The sequence below is a fragment of the Mobula birostris genome, chromosome 27 (assembly GCF_030028105.1).
Source record: "Mobula birostris isolate sMobBir1 chromosome 27, sMobBir1.hap1, whole genome shotgun sequence".
NCBI lineage: Eukaryota > Metazoa > Chordata > Chondrichthyes > Myliobatiformes > Myliobatidae > Mobula > Mobula birostris.
Window position 1 is genome coordinate 27,259,006 of NC_092396.1, and position 22,488 is coordinate 27,281,493.

The window sequence follows — 22,488 nt, forward strand, 5'->3', positions numbered from 1 at the left end:
ACTAGATAACTTTGATGAACAGATATGTAAGAATTAACACTTAAGAACTCAGGGGGCTGAGCAGCATCGTTGGGGGATAGGAACTGGTGATGTCTTGGGTTGAAACCCTGCAGCAGGGTTGAGAGTGGAGAGGGGAGTGGGTCTGGCCAGTACAGAAGAGAGGGCGAGGGCTGAGACGGGACCCCAAGTGATTTGTGAGAATAATGCAAACCAGTATCTCACAGCCAGAATGGGAAAACAAAACAGAAAGCAAAGCACTTGTTTGTCAGTTTCTTAAGAGAAATGATGACAAATAATTTGTGTGGAGGTGAATGTACTATCTTTAAATTGGGAGAAATGTGTCATCCCTCCACTCATTCATCATCAATAACTCTATAGGTTAGCACGGTTTCAACATTCGGGTTCTTGGCCATCATTATTTCGCAGGATCCCAGACAGGAGAACTATTTCTCCTTCAGTAACACGAAGGCCTGGCAGAGGATGTACTTCTTGTGGTTGCTGATAAAACTCCATCTTCCCCGGTGCAATTCTACACTGCCATCATAGAGAGCATCCTCACATAGCCAATACTGTCTGATTTGGTGCAACATCCTCTTGCAATACACAGAATCTACAGCGAATCGTCAGGTCAAATTATTACGGCCCTTAGCTAGAGTCTACCATCACTGCAGGACTCGTTTGTATCCAGGACAAAGATGCAAGCAGAAAAAAATATATAATTGCAGGCACTACCTGCCCAGCTAACTACATTTGCCTAAAGCTCCCTCAGGATCGCACTGTAGGCTTATTAAACAAAAACAACGCACCATCTTAAAAGTTTCTTCCCCCAGGCAGTTAATCAGATCAACCATTCTAGTTAGCCATGGCCACCAACCCCTCTCAATCTATCACCCGTCACTACACACTGCCCTGTAAAGATGTTAAAACTCTTTTTATATTCTAAATGCATGATGGTATTTATGTATTAATGAACATTTTATTCCATATCTATACTTTAACCTTGAAGTTTATTTTATATAGTTCTTCTTTATAATTTATCAAATGTTGTTCTTTGCTGCGTATCACGCCAGTACACCGCAGCAAATTCCTAATACATGTAAATGTGAAGAAAGATATTTGATCTTTCCATTCGCATGTCACCTTTACTGACAGCTGAGCCTGGTTTGGGTCTTCCTCACACATTAACAACCGACAGCTGGCATACATCTTCACGACAGCAAAATATTCAGCACGCAATAATCATTCAGATTGTTTTGCTGGAAATGACTGAAGGTAAATTGTAAAGATAATGCTGAAGCTGGGTTTTAGCAAACTTCCAAAGGGCAGGGTAAAGATTGCTGAAGGATCTCCCATTTATGGTGGCTGAAAATAAAGGATTGTTATTGAACAATGGAGACACTCCTGGTTTTAAACGGGTCCAGCACTGGATGGTAATTGTTAGGGCATATTCTGGAGATATGGTCTATAGCAAATATTAATTTCAACAGCAACCATTCTTCAGACCTGATTGTGGATTGTAGATTGAATGTAAAATGCACCCAGAACCATGGTGTTCTTGGAGCTGCAGACTGGGGTCGATTGCAAACCAAAAGACAGCCTACTGACCTGAGATGTCTGCATGTGCATGAGTGCAGCCCAGAGACAGTGGTGATTCACATTCATTTTGGGTGTCTGGAGTGTTGGTACAAAGATGGAGGAGTTTGAAAACTGTATGTAATTCAAAGGAAGCACTGTAGATACATTGTAACTACAGAAGGATACATTGTAACATACAGAACTACGTTTCTATATGCTGTCAACTTTGATCTTTAGCATTTAGAAATGTCATGTACTATTTGGTCAGGGAGGCCTCTTCTTCCGAGATTATCTCCAGTATGACACCTGCTTGTTTTGCTGAATAAGGACGTCTATATCCACCAGCTTCAGCATCTCTCCGGTGACTGTGTTTACAGTCACAAAAGTAATCAGATGAGTGAACTGCAGCAGACGTAAAATCTTCCATTCATTGGCTCTGTCCTCCGACACTCCCTGAAAACCCACATGGCAGGTTTTTCCATGAGGACTGGTCACTGAATGGGACACCAAACATACCAATATTTCAGGCACTCTGCACCCCAGTGTCCCTTTCTCTCCTCTGATTCATCTAGGTTTATACACCTCCTTTTTTCCAACCACCCACAACCAGAAGTGTTCCCCCCCCCAAACTAGCTCCATCTGCCCATCATTCCTCCATGGTCCTGGTTCCACTTATCATTATCCAACCTCCACTCTCCCCTCCCTCCAACTGGAACACAGAACAGTACAGCGTAGTACAAATCCTTTGTCCCGCAACATTGTACTGACCTCTCAGCCTACTCCGACTTAACCTTTCCCTCACACTCAGCCCTCAGTTTCTCATTCATCCATCTGCTTATTTAAGAGTCTCTTAAATGCCCCTAATGTATCTGCCTCTGAGGCCGTTCCATGCACTCACCACTCTGTACAAAAACTATCTGGCTCCATCTGCCACCTTTTTATTCTCTCATCCACCTATCACCCACCAGCCATTTTCTCCCAACTCCACCACCTCTCACCCCTCCACCAGGTTCCACTCACCCCTCCTCGTCTGGTTCCACCCCTACTCACCCCTCTCTCTTACCTTCTCCCCTCGTCCTGATGTTGCCTAACCCTCTACCTCCACAGATGTTGCCTCACGTACTGAGTTAACATAGAACTTAGAACAGTGACGATACAGGAACAGGCCCTCTGGCCCATAATGTGCCAAAGTAATTAATAACACCCAATTAAACTAATCCCTTCAGCCTGCACAGGGTCCCTATCCCTCCACTTTCTGCATATTCATGTGCCTGTCCAAGAACCTCTCATTCCCTCCAGTAGTTTGTCTGTTGTCCATATTCGAGCATCCACAGTCTCTTGTATCTAAAAATCAAGAAGACATAACCCACTAAGCCTGCTCCACCATTCAATACCGTTTTGGCTGATATAACTGTGACCTCTGCTACACATCCGAGTTACCTCCAGTAACCTTTCACCCTCTTGCTTATCTAGACACTAGAGACTAGAATACTACAGCACAGTACAGGCCCTTTGGCCCTCGATGTTCTGCCGACCCATATATTCCTTTAAAAAAACCGTACTAAACCCACACTACCCCGTAACCCTCTATTTTCCTTTCATCCATGTGCCTGTCCAAGAGGCTCCTAAATACCCCTAATGTTTTAGCCTCCACCACCATCCCTGGCAAGTCACTCCAGGCACTCATAACCCTCTGTGTAAAAAACTTACCCCTGATGTCTCCCCCAAACTTCCCTCCCTTAACTTTGTACATATGCCCCCTGATGTTTGCTATTCACGCCCTGGGAAACAGGTACTGGCTATCCACCCTATCTATGCCTCTCATAATCTTGTAGACCTCCATCAAGTCCCCTCTCATCCTTCTATGCTCCAAAGAGAAAAGTCCCAACTCTGCTAACCTTGCCTCATAAGACTTGTTTTCCAATCCAGGCAACATCCTGGTAAATCTCCTCTGCACCTTCTCCATAGCTTCCACATCCTTCCTATAATGAAGTGAACAGAACAGAACACAATACTCTAAGTGTGGTCTCACCAGAGATTTGTAGAGTTGCAACACGACCTCTCTACTCTTGAACTCAATCCCCCTATTAATGAAGCCTAGCATCCCATAGGCCTTCTTAACTATCCTATCAACCTGACGAGTTGCCTCATGTGTTTTGTCAGCCACGGTTCCCTTTTCCTACCATTTTTTCCTTGTCTCAGTGGGACAAACCTATCCTGAACCCAGCACAAGTGGCCCCTAAACTTCCTCCACATTACTTCTGTGCTTTTACCCTTGAACATCTGTTCCCAATTTACTCTCGCTAGTTCCTGCCTCATCCCTTCATAATTAGCCCTTCCCCAATTAAGCACTTTCACATTTTGTCTGTTTTTATCCTTTTCCATAGCTATGCTGAAGCTAAGGGAGTTGTGGTCACTCTCACCAAAATGCTCCCCCAGCAAGAAGTCTGCCATCTGACCAGGTTCATTACCCAGAACTAGATCCAGTATGGCCTCTCCTCTCGTCGGCCTGTCCACATACTGTGTCAGGAGTCCTTCCTGAACACACCTGACAAATTCAGCCCCATCTATCCCCCTTGCAGTCAGGAGGTGCCAGTCAATATGAGGAAATTTGAAATCACCTGTAACTACAACCCTGTATTTCCTGCACCATTCTAAGATCTGCCTGCTTATCTGCTCCTCAGTGTCCTGAGCGCTATTTGGGGGCCTATAGACTACTCCCAGCACAGTGATTGATCCCTTCCTATTTCTGACTTCCACCCACACCGACTCAGTGGACACTCCCTCTGCAGCGTCCTCCCTTTCTATCGCCGTGATACTATCCCTGACCAGTAATGCTACTCCCCCCCCCTTTTCTATCTCCCATCCTATTCCTTTTAAAACACCTAAACCCCAGTACCTGCATCAGCCAATCCTGCCCTCCAGCCAAGTTTCAGTAATGGCCACAACATCATAGTTCCACCTACTGATCCATGTTCTAAATTCATCCCCTTTATTCCTAATACTCCTAGTGTTGAAATAGACACATTTCAACCCCTCTAACTGGCTACATGTATGTTTTGTCCCCTGCCTGTCCCTCCTCACCAACTCAGAACACACAGCATCATGCCCTTGTCCTTCTACCCTAATCTCTGACAAACTCGTTTAAACCCTCCCCAACAGCTCTAGCAAACCTGCCCGCCAGGATATTGGTCCCTTTCCAGTTCAGGTGCAGCCCGTCCTTTTTGTACAGGTCAGACCTTCCCCAGAAGAGATCCCAATGTTCCAGAAATCTGAATCCCTGCTCCCTGCACCAACTCTTCAGCCACGTATTCATCTGCCATAACTTCCTGTTCCTACCCTCTTTGTCTCGTGGCACAGGTTGCAATCCTGAGATTACCATCCTTGAGGTCCTGCTTTTTAACTTCTTTCCTAACTCCCTATATTCCTTCTTCAGGATCTCATCCCTACTCCTATCCACGTCATTGGTCCCCACGTGGACCACGATATCTGGCTGTTCACCCTCTCTCCTGAGAATACCGAGAACTTGATCCGAGATATCACGGACCCTGGCACCAGGGAGGCAACAGACCATCCAGGATTCTTGATCTCTCCCACAGATCCCCTTATCTGTCCCCCTAACTATAAATCCCCTATCGCTACTGCTCTGCTCTTTTCCCTCCTTCCTTTCTGAGCTGAGGGTCCAGTCTCGGTGCCAGAGACGCAACCACTGCAACTTGTCCCTGGTAGGTCATCCCCACCAACAGTATCCAAAACAGTATACTTATTGTTGATGGGAATGGCCACAGGGGTGCTCTGCTCTTCCTGTCTATTCCCCTTCCCTCTCCTGACAGTCACACAGTTACCTGTCCCCTGACTTTTAGGGGTGACTGTCTCCCTGAAACTCTGATCTATTACTGCCTCTGCCTCCCGAATGATCCGAAGTTCATCCAACCCCAGCTCCAGTTCCCTAACTCGGTTTGACCGGAGCTGCAGCTGGATGCACTTTTTGCAGGTGTAATCATCAGAGACAATTGTGCTGTCCCTGACTTCCCACATTCTACAATCGGAGCACTGGACTGCCCTATCTACTGCCTCCATTACCAACTCCAAAGTTAATTAAATTAATTAAAGAAACTTACCCGGCCTTACCTCTCTGGGAGCAAGCTCATCCTCAGCCTCTTCTCGCCAAAGCCTCAAAGCTCCACTCCTTCACTGGCCCACTCACTCACTGATCGCTCTGCTTGAGCTACCCCTCCTTTTATTTGTTTGAGCTTTTCAATTTTTGATTACCCAATCAAACTGCTTGGTCACCTGACCTCGACTGCCCAATCAGCTGCTTTCTGTCTTATCTCACCCTGTCTTAAAAATATATAATGACACTGTCTCCACTGCCCAAAAAACTCACAGTCCTCTGAGAGAAAATATTTTGTCCCAGCTCCATCTTAAAAGTGGCAACCCTCTTTTTTGAACACCACCACCAAAAGATAAATTTTCCTAAGGAAGGAAATATCTCACATCCACCCTCTCACACTCCCTCAGGAGTAGGCGGGTTTGTGAGCAGCAGGAGGGAAATGAAGGGGGGGGGGTGAGAAAGATTCCTATCACATCCCCTTCCAAATTCAGGGACAGAAATACGAAAACACACAGCACATGCCTTAAAAGGCAACATTTTTTCCCCCAAGATATATCTTGTTGATAGGCGTTCATGAATTTCCTTCACAAGGTCATTCTGTTATGGACAAGGTCCACCTAATACAACGTCTCCACGATTTTAGGTGTGGTTGTGTTATGGCTGAATTCAGTCATCGTTCCAAGCTGCTGAGGATAATTGGAGCAAGTCTTTGCAATGAGCATCATGATCGATTATTTATTCTGTGGAGGGTTAGAATGAGATCCGTAGGAGAGGTTGTAGATAGTCTGGTACATGGAGGAATGGTACTGCCTCCGTTTATTCAGTTTTGCTATCTTCTCTTCCAAGAGGCCGAAGTTAGTGGGTGGAGCTGGAAAAAAAACCCCACAAAATCAACCTCTGCTGCATTTATACAGGTTACATTTATATAGCACCTGTGATGCAATAAATGTCCCATGAGTGATTACAAAACAAAAACTGATAGCGAAAGCTGGAAGAAAATAGTGACTTGCAAGGCTTTATAAAGATTAGTTTTATGTCATGCGTAGATGGAAAACACCCAAATGCATCATTTTGCATCAACGGCCAACACAGTCCGAAGATCGCGCTGGGGCAGCCCCCGAGTGTCACCACGTTTCCAGCGCCAACATAGCCTTCCCACAATTTACTAATCCTAACCAGCATTAACTATACATCTTTGTAACATAGGAGGTAACTGAGGCACTCAGGTGGTCATGGAGGGAGAGTGAAATCAAACACCAGGCAGCGGCCACCGGCGCTGTAAAGTGATTGTGCCAACCACCACACTACCATGCTGGCCCGTGTGCAAGGACGGAGGGGGGAGCAGTTCGTGGAGGGAAATTCAGAACTTAGTGTCTAGACAGCAGAAGGCACGCCTGCCAGCAGAGCAGTGGAGAGGACTAGAAATGATGCCGGGGAAATGGCCAGTCCCACGTTTGACCTCAGTTCCGGGTTGAGCTCACTGATCTTAACTGCTTCATCAAAGGTTATGCCTGATGGACCCAGACAGCCATGCAGTGAGCTCTGCTGGAGGTAGCAAATCATGTCAGCTCTGGTACAACACACTACCCCAATGGTGGAGAGTATCAAATCTGAATCAGAATCAGGTTTATTGTCACTGACAGATGCTGTGGAAGTTACTGTTTTGCAGCAGAGTACAGTGCAGTTCACACAGGATTTATATAGGTTACAGTAAGAAATACATTTTTAAAAAGTGCAAAAAGAGAGCAAGACAGTAAGGTAGAGTTCATGGGTTCATGGTGGAGGGGGATGAAGCTGTTCCAGAAATGTCGAGCAGGCGTCTCACTCAATATTTTAGGAACTGCTTCTCCCCTTCTGTTACGGCTGACTGCTGAGTAAGCAAACGGGCAGGGCCCCAGGCAGATGATTATCCCCAGTGATTTGTACCTTGACAGAAGTGGCTGGGCTAGGCTGCCCTACGGTTTTGCTATTCTGCCATTTGCACGTCCCAATGTATCGTGTGTAGTAAAGAGATTATAGGTTTTAGATAAATGGGGTCAGCTGTTCCAATCTACTGATGTTTAAACCACTCACTAGGAAGCATATTCCCCTTGTATCCCATTCTCTCCAGCTATTCATTTAAAGATCTGCCCACACCAATGACTATCATATTGGCGACCTGCCTATTTAAAGTTGATAAGGCGTTCCAGTGTGCATCAGCGATGTAATAGTCTCAGCTGGAGAACAGGTATTGGAGGTACAGTAGATATACACAGACCATTTACTCCTGGGAAGTTCCGGGATCGTGCTACCTTCTCCAGCCCTGCGTAGAGAAACTCCCCCTTATTTCCCTGTACCTCATATATTCGTTCATTCTTTTTGCACTTACTGCTACTCTGAAAATGGTACATTTGTACTGACGTTTGCTTAGCGCATACACACATACACACGTACATATATTACCCCTTCCCTTGCCCTGCCAATCCTTTAAGAATTTTGCATATCATGTCATATTCCTCTAAGCTCAAGAGAATGCAGGACTCTCTCTGATTAACCTTTGACGTTACGTTAACCAGCTATCCTAGGTATCAATCTGGTTAACCTTCACTGCAATTCCCCTACCTTCAATATATCATTCCTTCATTAAAGGGACAACATCTGTATGTAATATTTCATATATCTCCACTCGTGCACTCAAATCCTTTGGCAACAGAGGTTATCTTAGAATTAGCCTTCCTAATCACTTGTTGAACCTGCATGTTAAAATTCAGTGATCACCAGCTCCCTCTGAACATTTGATGCCTCACCCTTTGCGAACATAATCTACTTTCCAGTCCTTCTAGCAAAGCGGAGGATCTCACATTTTTCTACGCGATATTCCCATGTGGCTTCTCTTTGCCCGCTTCCTGAGGTTGTGCCGATCCCCTGAAATCGCTGCATTCCTGCTCCCATACTGCCACCTGGCTTTTAATCTTACATGGAGGCTATCATTCTATGACTCCCAGCTACAAACTGTGCGGCTGCCAGATGAGTTTTCCTTTATCTTAATGTTGACTGCATTCCACTGTCGCCAGCACTCCCTCTGCTCGGTTTCCATAAAACCTAATCTCATTAGCCTCTGTGATATTAATACCAGAATAGATGTTTTAGAACATATCTTCCTTCCTTTTCTCCTATGGTCCATTCCCCTCTCCTATCAGGTTCCTTTCTCTCCAGCCCTTTACCTGTCTCACCTAACATGCTTCACTAAACACCTTCTAGCTATTGTCCTTCCCCTCCTCCCTCCGTTTTTTCTGCCATCTTCCCCCTTTCTTTCCAGCCCCGAAGAAGGGTCCTGGCCCGAAATGTTGACTGTTTATTCATTTCCATTGATGCTGCCTGACTTGCTGAGTTCCTCCATCGTTTTGTGTGGGTTGCTTTGGATTTCCAGCACCTGCAGAATTTGTTGTGTTTAGAACATATCTGGGTGCAAGGACGTGCTGCCTTCCTCGTCCTCTCCACCTGTGTGGTGTTCCTGAGCAGAGACGGGGTACTACTGGCGAGGGTTGGTGTTGAATTCTGCTGGCTTCTGCTGAGAAGTAAATGGGACGTTAGGCAGCGTGAAGTGCTGTTGCCAGTTCATACTGGCCAATGGCAGCAGTGCACTTCATTCACCTTGCTATCTTGTGGACTAAATCAAAGTCAAAATAAAAACTGCAGATACTAGAAATCTGAAATAAAAACAGAAAACGCTGGAGGCATTCAGCTGTCAGGCAGCATCTTTGGACAGAGAAACAAAGTTAATGTTTTAGGTCGAAGGCCCTTCAACAGAACTGGGAAAGAGAGAAACAAGTTGGGCAGAAAAACCCAAGTTACAAGTAGACTGTATGTAGTTGAGAGTCAATGAATGACATTCTCCATATAAAATTCAATGCCAGGTGGCAGTATGGGAGTAGGAATGCAGTGATTTCAGGGGATCGGCTCAAGCTCAGGGAACGGGCAATATAATGTGGAAAAATGTGAGGTAAGAAAACAGAAAGGCAGGTAGGTTTGTAAATGATGAGATTAAAGGTGCTGGTGTTCATAGGGAGCTGGGTATGAATTACTGAAAGTCTAGATGCAATTAGGAAGGCAAATATACTTCCATCCCCCATCAGGAAGGTCTCAAAGCTCTACGCTTCTTTTTGGATTCCAGACCTAATCAGTTCCCCTCTACCACCACTCTGCTCCGTCTAGCGGAATTAGTCCTTACTCTTAATAATTTCTCCTTTGGCTCCTCCTACTTCCTCCAAACTAAAGGTGTAGCTATGGGCACCCGTATGGGTCCTAGCTATGCCTGCCTTTTTGTTGGGTTTGTGGAACAATCTATGTTCCGTGCCTATTCTGGTATCTGTCCCCCACTTTTCCTTCGCTACATTGACGACTGCATTGGAGCTGCTTCCTGCACACATGCAGAGCTCGTTGACTTTATTAACTTTGCCTCCAACTTTCACCCTGCCCTCAAGTTTACCTGGTCCATTTCCGACACCTCCCTCCCCTTTCTAGATCTTTCTGTCTCTGCCTCCGGAGACAGCTTATCCACTGATGTCTACTATAAGCCTACTGACTCTCACAGCTATCTGGACTATTCCTCTTCTCACCCTGTCACTTGCAAAAACGCCATCCCCTTCTCGCAATTCCTCCGTCTCCACCGCATCTGCTCTCAGGATGAGGTTTTTCATTCTAGGACGAGGAAGATGTCTTCCTTTTTTAAAGAAAGGGGCTTCCCTTCCTCCACTATCAACTCTGCTCTTAAACACATCTCCCCCATTTCACGTACATCTGCTGTCACTCCATCCTCCCGCCACCCCACTAGGAATAGGGTTCCCCTGGTCCTCACCTACCACTCTGGGTCCAACATATTATTCTCCATAACTTCCGCCACCTCCAACGGGATCCCACCACTAAGCACATCTTTCCCTCCCACCCTCTCTCTGCATTCCGCAGGGATCGCTCCCTACGCGACTCCCTTGTCCATTCGTCCCTCCCATCCCTCCCCACTGATCTCCCTCCTGGCACTTATCCATGTAAGCAGAACAAGTGCTACACATGCCCTTACACTTCCTCCCTAACCACCATTCAGGGCCCCAAACGGTCCTTCCAGGTGAGGCAACACTTCACCTGTGAGTCGGCTGGGGTCATATACTGCATCCAGTGCTCCGGATGTGGCCTTTTATATATTGGCGGGACCCGACGCAGACTGGGAGACCGCTTTGCTGAACACCTACACTCTGTCCGCCAGAGAAAGCAGGATCTCCCAGTGGCCACACATTTTAATTCCACATCCCATTCCCATTCTGACATGTCTATCCACGGCCTCCTCTACTGTAAAGATGAAGCCACACTCAGGTTGGAGGAACAACACCTTATATTCCGTCTGGGTAGCCTCCAACCTGATGGCATGAACATCGACTTCTCTAACTTCTGCTAAGGCCCCACCTCCCCCTCATACCCCATCTGTTACCTTTTTTTTCCACACACATTTTTCCTCTCACTCTCCTTTTTCCCCCTCTGTCCCTCTGAATATACCCCTCGCCCATCCTCTGGGTCCCCCCCCTTGTCTTTCTTCCCAGACCTCCTGTCCCATGATCCTCTCATATCCCTTTTGCCAATCACCTGTCCAGCTCTTGGCTCCATCCCTCCCCCTCCTGTCTTCTCCTATCATTTTGGATCTCCCTCTCCCCCTCCAACTTTCAAATCCCTTACTCACTCTTCCTTCAGTTAGTCCTGATGAAGGGTCTCGGCCTGAAACGTCGACTGCACCTCTTCCTAGAGATGCTGCCTGGCCTGCTGCGTTCACCAGCAACTTTGATGTGTGTTGCTAGGAAGGCAAATGGTATTTTGACCTCTGTTGCAAGAAATTGTACATACAAGAATGGAGTTGTCCTGCTCCAATTATACGCGGTGCTGGTCAGACCACAACTGTACGATTGTGTACAGACCTAAGGAAAGATAAATTTGTGACAGAGGGAGTGCAGTGAAGCCTCACCAAATCTGATTCCTGTGATAGCGGAACAACCCTAAAATGAAGGTTAAGCAGACTAGATGTTTATTTTAAGATAGAACGCAGAATAGGTCCTTCGTGCCCTTCGAGCCACGCTGTCCAGCAATCCCATGATTTAACCTGAGCATAATCACAGGACAATTTACAATGACGACCAGCTGGCCTGTTGGAGGAAACCGGAGCACCTGGAGGAAACCCACACGGTCATGAGCAGAATGTACAAACTCCTTACAGACAGTGGCACCCAGGAAAGACAGACTCCAGTGTAGAGACGGTGGCGAGAGTTTAAGGCTGATTTATACTTGTGCATCAAATCGATGCTGTAGATACGGCGTAGCCGCGAACCCTACGCCCGCTTGGTAGCATCGCATTTTCTCCTATGCTGCAATAGCTTCCCATTGGGCGACTGAAGGGCAGGGAAGGAATTCTGGCTGCAATGCTTTCCTTAAAGCTTTACAGACCTCTGGAATTATGGAGGACATATTTTGCTTTTACGAAAAAAGACGCTCGCTTTTTACTCATTTACCCCAAGAAAGACTACCATGACCATGAAGCCTTGCACTGGCAGGTGTGTGCGCATGCATGACGTGCGAATACGTGATGTGCACATGTGTGTACATGCCCGAATTGCACGGCGACGCAGACACACCAACGCACAATTATAAATGCTCACAACGGCGTAGCCCACTTGCGTAGGCTACGGCGTAAGCTGGTACACACAAGTATAAATCAGCCTTTATGCATAATAATTCCAAAAGAACATCGGTAGCTCGGCCAAGCGACAGTTCGAGATGAAACATTCTCAAGAGTAGCATATCGCGGCTTACGCTAATCGGGCATCCGCTTAAATAATACAGGTAACACCGAATCACCGAGCCTGTCTCAATAAACTTACCAAGCTTAAGCAGAAAGCACCAGGAGACCGCATTACAAAGAGCAAGTCACTCAAGATGAACACAAGGAATTCTAAACAATTAACGACTCTCAATCAACCAGTTTGTTAGGAGTTTGAGGAGATTTGGTATGTCACCAAAGACACTCACAAATTTCTACAGATATACCATGGAGAGCATTGTAACTAGCCGCATCACCTTCTGGTAAGGGGGTGAGCAGGTGCTACTACACAGGTTCGAAGCAAGCTGCAGAGAGTTGTAAACTTAGTTCCATCATAGCCTCCATAGTATCCAAGACATCTTCAAGGAGTTGTGCATCAAAAGAGTAGCAACCATCATTAAGGACCCCCATCATCCAAGTCATGTCTTGTTCTCATTGCTACCATCAGGAAGGAGGTAGAGAAGCCTGAAGGCACATGCTCCACCATTCAGGAACAGCTTCTACACTTCTGTCATCTGATTTCTGAACCGACATTGAATCCATGAATACTATCTCACTACTAATTCCCAAATCCTAAGGACTTTCTACAGGGGCACAACTGAGAGCATCCTGCCTGGCTGCATCACTGCCTGGCATGGGAATTGCAGGGCTCTGCAGAGAATGGTGTGGACAGCCCAGCGTATCTGTAGGTGTAAACTTCCCACTATTCAGAACATTCACAATAACAGATGCGTAAAAAGGGCCCGAAGGATCATTGGGGACCTGAGTCACCCCGACCACAAACTGTTCCAGCTGCTACCATCCGGGAAATGGTACCGCAGCATAAAAGCCAGGACCAACAGGCTCTGGGACATCATCTTCCACCAGGCCATCAGACTGATTAATTCACACTGACACAATTGTATTTCTATGTTATATTGACTGTCTTGTTGCATATCTTACTGTACAATACCATTGATTACAAATTACTATAATTTGCACATTGCACATGCAGATGGAGACGTAATGCAAAGATTTTTACTCTTCGCGTATGTGAAAGATGTAAGAAATAAAGTCAATTCAATATTTCTTTTTCTTGCATTGCTTATTTAAATTAACTATTATATATATATATTTCCTGTAATTCACTGTTTTTTCTATATCATTGTGTATTGCATTGTACTGTTGCCGCATTAACAAACTTCACCCTCATATGCTGGTGGTGAAAAACCTGATTCCATTTCAGGTTCTAAACACCCGAGTCAAGCACTCTCCGGCGCCCCCCACAGGCTTAAGGTGTTCATTACACTAGCTCATGTTCCGAATTTTGAGGAATGTGAGCTGATCTGATTGAAACATAAGCAGATTGACAAAGTAGAAAGGTGGTAATACATCAGCATGGCTGGGGAATTGGCAAAGTAAGAGGAAACAGGATATATGGTTAATATTCTGATCGGCCATCAGTAAACAGTGAAATGATCAAAGGGACATTGATGGGCGTGAGAAAGGGAGTGAACTGCAGGGGTGCAGAGAACTAAGGAGAGGGAATGGCACATGGGATCCTGTTGCTCTTCGGAGAACTGGAGATGGAAGTGAGTTCCCTAGACATGCTTTGGGTATGTGATCTGTGCACAGTGGCACAGCGGTTAGCAAAACGCGACCCAGGTACAATTCCTGCCGTTGCCTTTAAGGAGTTTACACATTCTCCCCGTGACTGTGTGGGTTTCTTCTGGGTGCTCTGGTTTCCTCCCACGGTTGAAAGAATGTACCGGCTGGTAGGTTGATCGGGGGATTGCTGGGCAGCCTAGCTCAAAGAGCCTGAAGGACCTATTCCTTACATAATTTAGATTTAGATTAAAGTCTGTCACGAGCCTTGTGGCCCATCAGGTCGGCACTTATGCTGGTTTCCGTGGCGTGAAGCAACTAAGAGTACGAGACTCCCTCCCCACCCCCCCACCCCCGGATAGGACGCCAAGTCTATTGCAAGGTTAACCCCCAGCATTTTTGCCAGTACCCATTCACAGCTGGGTAGATTAGAGCATTGTGTGGTTAAGTGCCTTGCTTAAGGACACACACGCTGCCTCGGCTGAGGCTCGAACCCACGACCTTCAGATCGCTAGTCCAAAGCCCAAACCACTTGGGCACGCGCCACGCTATTCCTTACATAAACCCCACCTCTAATACCCATTCTCCAGCTCATCCATCACTCGCCTGCACTGAAGTATCCATGTCAAGGAAGTAAAAGCCCCATCAATGGCACATTTCATCCAAAGTGCCATTTATAGCAGCACCTTCCTAAATAAGCAGCCAGCCTCCAGAGTGCTCTGAAGTGATGGCCAATGGTGCGAGTGGACCTTTAAGACAGACTGCTGGAATGAATGGGACACAGGTAGATCGCACTTACCATGACAGGCTGAAGTATTGTGGAAAGTGGAACCACATGTTATCACCTGTCCTGGTTAAAGATTCAAAATAAGGATTGCTCAAGGAGTAATTTCACTCTGTGTGTCCTAATCACTTGATGTGCATCCTGACCCAAAATGTCAAGATAAATTTCTCAAATTGTCCATTCCTCAGAATTTTTTGTATGAGTTGCTCAAGAAAACCTTGATTTTCATTCCTCAGGTGCTAAAAAAGATAACATCATGCAATACAACTGCTAGGCAACTATCAACAAAAGAGGAAGGCGGGAAAAAACTTAGGAAAGCTATGGCCTGATTTATACATATACGTATTAAAATACATACCTATTAGTGGGCGATCTGTTTGTTCTGGGAGCCAACTCAACTTTCTCCTATCCCATTTACGAAGGGGAGGCAAACACGGGTTTGGACGTTTATTGATAACTTCATCGTAATGACTAACAAAATACCAAGAGTGTGGAATGTTGCGATGAGAAAATAATACTGAAAGAGGTACACCCTACAAAAAAGACAAATTATTAGGGTTGGCTTTTTGTTCAATGGCAGCTTAAAAAAGTATTAATCAGAAACTTAGGGCCTTGCTTCATAGTAACTGAGTACTTTAAATCCTGTCCTTGGGTTAGGGATTCCTGAGTTTTTAACTGATATTTTAATGATTCCAGGATTATATCCATTTTTATCAATAGTTCCATTAGTTTACTGAATTTGTTCCCCATTTGAAAGGAAAGGTACGTCGCATCCGGAGTTCCTCCCGTTAGCGGACGATTTCCCTCCGCGCCTCTCTGACGTAGAGGGGAATCGCGTACGAGGCAAGTTACAGCAGTGGTTTGCCATTGCCTTCTGCCAGGTGAGTTTCCAAAGAGATCACCAGCCCGTAACCCAGCACGGATGGAAAGCATGCTGGGAGCTGGCTGGATTCGAACTCGGAACCTTTTGTCCCGAAGTCCGGCACTGATGCCACTACGCTACCCCACCTAAGGACACAAAATCACTGAGGGAATGCAATGGGTCAGGTAGCAACTATGGAGCCAATGTTTTGGGTTGAGACAATCTCCTGGGGAAATAGCCAGTATAAAAAGTGAAGGGAAGTTGTGGAGCAAGACCTGGCAGGTGATAGGTGGATCTAAATGAGGGGAGTGATGGGCAGATGAGGGAGAGGAGAGTGGGAATGATATCAGAAGGTGGGAGTTGATTGGCGGAAGTGACAAAGGGATGAAGATGGAATCTGGTTAGAGAGGACAGTGGGAAATAAAGGGGAGGGAGGTGAGGAAGAGAGCCAGTGGGAGGAGTGAGTGGTTGACGGGCAATGGAGAGGATCAGAGAGCCTGACCGTTGGGTCCTCTTTGGTTGGTCACCAAGATCAACCAATGAGCAGCCAGAAGCACGAAAAAAATCTGCAGATGCTGGAAATCCAAGCAACACACACAAAGTGCTGGAGGAACTCAGCAGGCCAGGCAGCGTCTACAGAAAAGAGTACAGTCGACGTTTCGGGCCGAGACTCTTGGCAAGGGTTGACTGTACTGTTTTCCATAGGAGTTGCTTGGCCTGCTGAGTTCCTCCAGCACTTTGTGTGTGTTGCAATGAGCAGCCAGGCTTAGGTGGTTCTGCTGCCCGATCTTGCAGGCACCAGAATCCTGGAGCATGAGCAGACTGGCTGCTGATATCGGAACAGGTCACGGACGAGTAATACCCCGTGAGGCAGCCGGGGGGACAATCACACAATCTCAGGGGATAACGTTTGAGGTCGGTGGGTGCCAGCCTCTCATCTCCATCAAACTTGGCTGGGAAGGTTGGCATTCCGAACCCAGCCTTACTGCTAGCCCATCTTGCAACCAAATCTGCCAGGATAAATATCGCAGGTTTTCCTCTTTGTGACATATCATGACTGTGATTAACACTGGTCCTCTCCTCCAATAGTTCTGGCCAGTGAGTGGACCAGTAAATACCATGACCACAGATGCAGAGTCCTATGCCGGTCTGTAGAGTGCTGGGTGCCTTTAGAGCTGTAAGTCATGGAACCTCAGTGTTAGCAGTGGTATGGGATGGCATTCTACACTTAGCATCACCAGCTGGTAATCGCTTTGTGCAATGCTGATGTGTAGATGGATAAAGGTACCCCTGAAGGCTAAATGTTCCATTATTTTCCCTGTGTGTGCATTGCACCAACCAATTTTGACAAGATCTCAGGTACTTCAATTGCCCTCAGTGTCCTAGTCCAGAACAAAGTCCAGAGCTCCTGCTTCTAGTGCAGGGGTTCCCAATCTTTTTTATGCCGTGGACAAGGGGTAAGGGGTCTATGCACTCCAGGTTGGGTACCTCTGTTTTAGTAGCTACCAAGCCCACACTAGGGGAAGCTCAACCAATCACCCTGTGGGACTGCACTGTTTAACAAGAGGCAGTGGAGATCTGCCCAGGGAAAGCAGGTGTAGACGTTCTGGCCCCCAAAGGAACAGGGCAGGATCTACAAGATAACCTCACCTCTAATCCCAGCCCATTATCGTCAGTGGTAAAGGTTAACTTGCAGATTAAATCAGTAGTAAGCAAGGCAAGTGGAATGACAGCGTTCATTTGAAGAGGACTAGAATATGAAAGCAAGGATGTAATGTTGAGGCTTTATAAGGCATCAGTCAGACTGCATTTGGGGTATTGTGAGCTTTTCCGGGCCCCATGTCTAAGAAAGGACGAGCTGGCATTGGAGAGGTTCCAGAGGATGTTCATGAGAATTATCCAGGGAATGAAAGGGTTAATTTAAACATAGAACATAGAATAGTACAGCACAGTACAGGCCCTTCGGCCCACAATGTTGTGCCGACCCTTAAACACTGCCTCCCATATAACCCCCCACCTTAAATTCCTCCATATACCTGTCTAGTAGTCTCTTAAACTTCATGAGTGTATCTGTCTCCACCACTGACTCAGGCAGTGCATTCCACGCACTAACCACTCTCTGAGTAAAAAACCTTCCTCTAATATCCCCCTTGAACTTCCCACCCCTTATCTTAAAGCCATGTCCTCTTGTATTGAGCAGTGGTGCCCTGGGGAAGAGGCGCTGGCTGTCCACTCTATCTATTCCTCTTAATATCTTGTATACCTCTATCTTGTCTCCAATTTGAAGAGCATTTGATGGCTCTGGGCCTGTACTCATGAATGAGGAAGGGATCTCGTTGAAACCAAACCAATATTGAAGAGTCAACATGGGGAGGGTGTTTCCAATAGTGAAAATGTCACAGCCTCAGAACAGAAGGTCATCCATCAGAAAAGGGACGAGGAAAACTTCTTCAGAAGGTGGTTAATCTGTGCAATCATCGCTATAATTGGCTGTGAAGGCCAAGTCATTGGGCATTTTTAAAGCTGATGATTAATAAGGACGTCAAAGGTCACAGGGAGAAGGGAGGAGAATGGGCTTGAGTGGGGGAGGGGTTGCGTTTCTTGTGCTTACTGATTTCCCACAAGAAAATGAATCTCAGGGTTGTATATGGTGACACATATGTACTCTGATAATAAATTTACTTTGATCTCTGAACTTTGAAATCAGCCATGATCAAATGGCAGAGCAGACTCAATGGGCTGAATGGCCTAATTCTGCTCCTATGTTTTATGGTCTTATGGTACCATGCACCAACCTTTCAGCATGAGGTGAAAGCAAAGGGTTTGTTCCTCGGGCGTAACAAGGATAAAACAGATTCCCTACCTACAGGTTCTCAAAACCAACAAGACCCACATCTCCAGGAACTATTCTGTAATATGTACATTTATCAGGGATCAGAAAAGGCAGCATCATTCCTCCCAACAGAACTGACACTCCTGCCTTTCTTACCTTCTGTTTTTGCTCTATCAAAACCTTCTCTTTGAAGTCCGGTAAGACAAACGGGTATGGCTTGTAGTCGGCTTGGTATGTGCTGATCCCACAGCATGCCTTCTTGATGAACTACAAAGAAAATGCACTTGGGATTTTCATTAGAAGGAAACAATGTGGAGATGCTGCCTACTTAACTCATCCTTCATCCAGCACAACAGATCCATTCCCCCCCACCCCCACGGGATGTACCACATCAATTTGCTGCAGTTTCCCTGATATCACCTCCAGTGCGCCTGACTTCCCCCCAGGATACACCATCAGCTCCAACTGCCACCGAGTGACACGCCATCCTGAGCTGGGCTTTTAATAATTCCTTTAATATCTCAGGGTGAAAATCCTGGAATTTCATTAAACAGCCCTGAGGGAGCACCTTCACCACAAGGACTGCAGCTCACCACTAGCTACCCTCTCAAGGGCAACTTGGGGTGGGCAATGTACGTCAGTGTTGCCAATGGTGCCCAGTTGCTGAGAAAAAAATAATTATTATTTTTAAGTGTGTCCAACTGCACTTGTTCATATCTGCGGGGAGAGCACAATAGAATCAAGCCAAAGTGCCAGTACATATTCAGAATCAAAATCAGACTTATTATCCCTGGCATATGTCCTGAAATTTATTGTTTTGCAGCAGCAGTGCAGTGCAATATGTAATAAACAGTATAAATTATAGTAAGTATATATAAAAATTAAATAAGTAGTGCAAAAAGAGAGGGTAAAATAATGAGGTAGCATTCATTGTCCATTCAGAATTCTGATGGTGGGAGGGAAAAAGCTGTTCCTGAAACGTTGAGTGTGTGTCTTCAGGCTCCTGAACTTGAAACTATTCACCCTTTCCACTGCTGGTCCCTTGATGACGAACTGGAGTGTGTTCCTCGAACTTTCCCTTCCTGAAGTCCAATATCAATTGTTTGGTCATACTGACATTGAGTGTGAAGTTATTAATGTGACACCACTCAACCAGCTGATCTATCTCACTCCTGTATGCCCTCTTTGTCACCCTCTGAAAATCTGCCAGTAGATGTATCCTCAGATGGCGTTTGTGCCCAACAGTCGTGGGTGTAGAGAGAGTCAAGCACTGGGCTAAGCACTGTTGAGGCGTGCCAGTTAGATCATCAGCCAGTTATTTCCGATCCGCACTGACTGTGGTCTCCCAATGAGGAAGTCAAGGAATAAACTTAGAAAATTCTGCAGATGCTGGAAATCCAGAGCAACACACACAAAATGCTGGAGGAACTCAGGTGGTCAGGCAGCATCTATAGAGTCAATGTTTCGGGCTGAGACCCTTCTTCAGGACTAGAAAGGTGGGGCAAAGATGCCAGAATGAAAAGGCAGGGAGAGGGGAAGGAGGATGGCTAGAAGGTGTCAGGTGAACCCAGCCAGGCAGGAGAGAAAGGAATCTGACAGGATAGGACCTGCTGAGTTCCTCCAGGATTTTGTGTTAATCAACGATCCAGTTGCAGGAGGAGGTACAGGGATGCAGGTTTTGGAGTTTGTTGATTAGAACTGAGGGTATGATGGTGCTGAACGCTGAGCTGTAATCAATAAACAGCAGCCTGACATAGGTATTGCTATTGTTCAGGTGACCCATGGCAGAGAGGAGAGCCAGTGAGATTGCATACACTGTAGACTTATTGTGGTGAAAGGCAAATTGCAGTGGGTTCTTGCTAAGGCAAGAGTTGATTCTAGCCATGGACAACCGAGCAAAGCATTTCATCACAGTAGATGTGACTGCCGCTGGGTGATAGTCATTGAGGCAGCTCACTCTGTTCTTCTTGGACACTGGTATGCTCGTCACCCATCTGAAGCAGGTGTCCTCTGACATTCCCGCCAGCTGGTTGGCACAGGTTTTCAAACCTCACAGGGTACACCATCAGGGCCCAATACTCTGCGTCAGCCTCTGAGACAAAAATCTCAGGGTCACTAGATGCCGCAGGGATTCACACAGGCATAGTTTTATTCTCCCTTTCAAAGTGTGCATAAAAGGTGTTCATCTCATCTGAGAGGGAAGCATGACAGCCATTCATGTTAGGTTTTGTATTGTAGACAGTAATGGCCTGCCCAGTGGTGTCTGACCTTTTCACACCCACTCGCTGGCCTGATGCATGGGCTGTTTGTATTTCAGTAATGTTCAAATGCATAATTACACCACTTGCTGATAAACAGAGTGGAATACCATCCAGCTTGTCAGAAGAGGTGATATAGATGAGGTTCTCCTGACAAGAGTCAACTTGCTCACATTGGACCCTTGTTACCCACTACATACCTGACTGGGCTCCCAGCAGGTGGCCACAAGATGTCCAATCCAAATTGTATTTTATTGATGCATGGTGACACCCAACATTTCTCAAGCTCAATTGCCTTTGGGAAGGGGACGGTAAACCTGGGGAAGGAGCTTGTGGGGTGGGCAGTTCCAGGATATAAACCCAGCAATGATGAAGCATTGGTGATATATTTTTGGGATGGGATAGGGGATGGTGGCATTCCCATGTATCAACTACCATTGTCCATCTCGGCCAGCCTGGGATTCCCAATTTTTTTATGCCTTGGACCCCAGGTTAGGAACCCCTAATCTAGACACTGAAGCATTTGGAGATTGGGGAGAGACCTGTATTTGCAGATGGCACACACTCCCATTGAGGATGAAACAGTGGTCCATGGAGGAACTGTCTCTCATGCAACACACAAAAAAACCCTGCAGGAACTCAGCAAGCCAGGCAGCCTCTAGGGACAGATCATCAGGACTGGTAAGGAAGGGGCACGGTCGTCCGAACGCCCCCCCCCCCACCCTCATCGTCTCTATGGACTCACTTTTGTTCAGAATGCTGTTGCTTGCTCTTATTGTTTACACGGGTGTGTGTGTGTGTGTGTGTGTGTGTTTGTGTGTGTTTTTTTAATCTCTGCAGATTCGGTGTCGGTCTCTTTTAATGGGTTCTTTTGGGTTTCTTGTTTTGTTTGCTGGTAAGCAGACGAACCTCAAGGTTGTATTAATTCATACATAACTTTGATTATGGATGTGCTATGAACTTTGAACCATGTACCTTTCAAGTACGGGTAACGGAATAAGTGGGTAAATTAAATAGAACAGGACTAAAGAGAAAATAAGTTTTGTTCCCTGACCGTTGCATTAGTTGATATAAGTCCCAGTCCCTGCTGTCAATGTTTCACGGTAAAGACTGATTCCGGTCCATGTGACTCCATGCGCTTACCTTTAACCTTTCCTCCGCCCAGTTGCCGACCAGCACCTTGTTCTGGTAGCGCTGTTGAATTCTCCAGCTGGGCGTTGTTGGCAAAGGGTCGGGGGCAAATCGGTCCTCGAGTGTTCGAGGGCAGGTCGCCGGGGCCGCCATGTCCGGCGCTGTGTGTCTAACTCGCACGCACGTGTTTCCCTGTCAGAGTTGCTCGCAATGTATCATTTTCACCCACTTTGTTTACTGTTTCCATGGAAACTAGCTTGAGTAACACTTCACAAACAGCAAATACTGACCGCCTAACTCAAGCATCATCTCCGTGGTCTGCCGTTCTACCCTATTTTAGTCCTCGATCTAGTTTGGGAATGATTTCCAACTGATATCGTATTAAGCGCTCTGGAATTCTAAAGCCGGGAAGCCCGAGAGGACAAGGCTCGGCAGCTGGGAAGTGACCGCAAACTTGGGGTTGGGGCTCTCTTCCTCGTAGCTGAAGTTACCGAGGATGCGTGGGGATAAAT

At 46.3% G+C, this 22,488-nt stretch overlaps 1 protein-coding gene across 1 annotated transcript; it reads right to left on the reverse strand.

Moving 5' to 3' along the window:
• Nucleotides 1–6,142: 6,142 nt before the first annotated feature.
• On the reverse strand, nucleotides 6,143–22,194 carry cfap107 (cilia and flagella associated protein 107). The gene is made up of 4 exons (XM_072245166.1): nucleotides 21,989–22,194; nucleotides 18,744–18,854; nucleotides 15,251–15,425; nucleotides 6,143–6,557 (listed from the first exon to the last, which is right to left on the reverse strand). The coding sequence occupies exons 1-4, from the start codon at nucleotides 22,127–22,129 to the stop codon at nucleotides 6,421–6,423; spliced, it is 564 nt and encodes a 187-aa protein (XP_072101267.1). The 5' UTR covers nucleotides 22,130–22,194; the 3' UTR covers nucleotides 6,143–6,420.
• Nucleotides 22,195–22,488: the final 294 nt, after the last annotated feature.

What these genes read in the sequence shown, in the direction of transcription:
- cfap107 (XM_072245166.1), bottom strand. Translation starts at nt 22,129, where the DNA reads ATGGCGGCCCCGGCGACCTGCCCTCGAACACTCGAGGACCGATTTGCC. An exon ending in TGATAGAGCAAAAACAGAAG is followed by an intron (nt 15,426 to 18,743) that starts GTAAGAAAGGCA and finishes TCTTTTTTGTAG; the next exon opens with GGTGTACCTCTTTCAGTATT. An exon ending in AACAGATCGCCCACTAATAG is followed by an intron (nt 6,558 to 15,250) that starts GTATGTATTTTA and finishes TTTTTTTTCCAG; the next exon opens with CTCCACCCACTAACTTCGGC.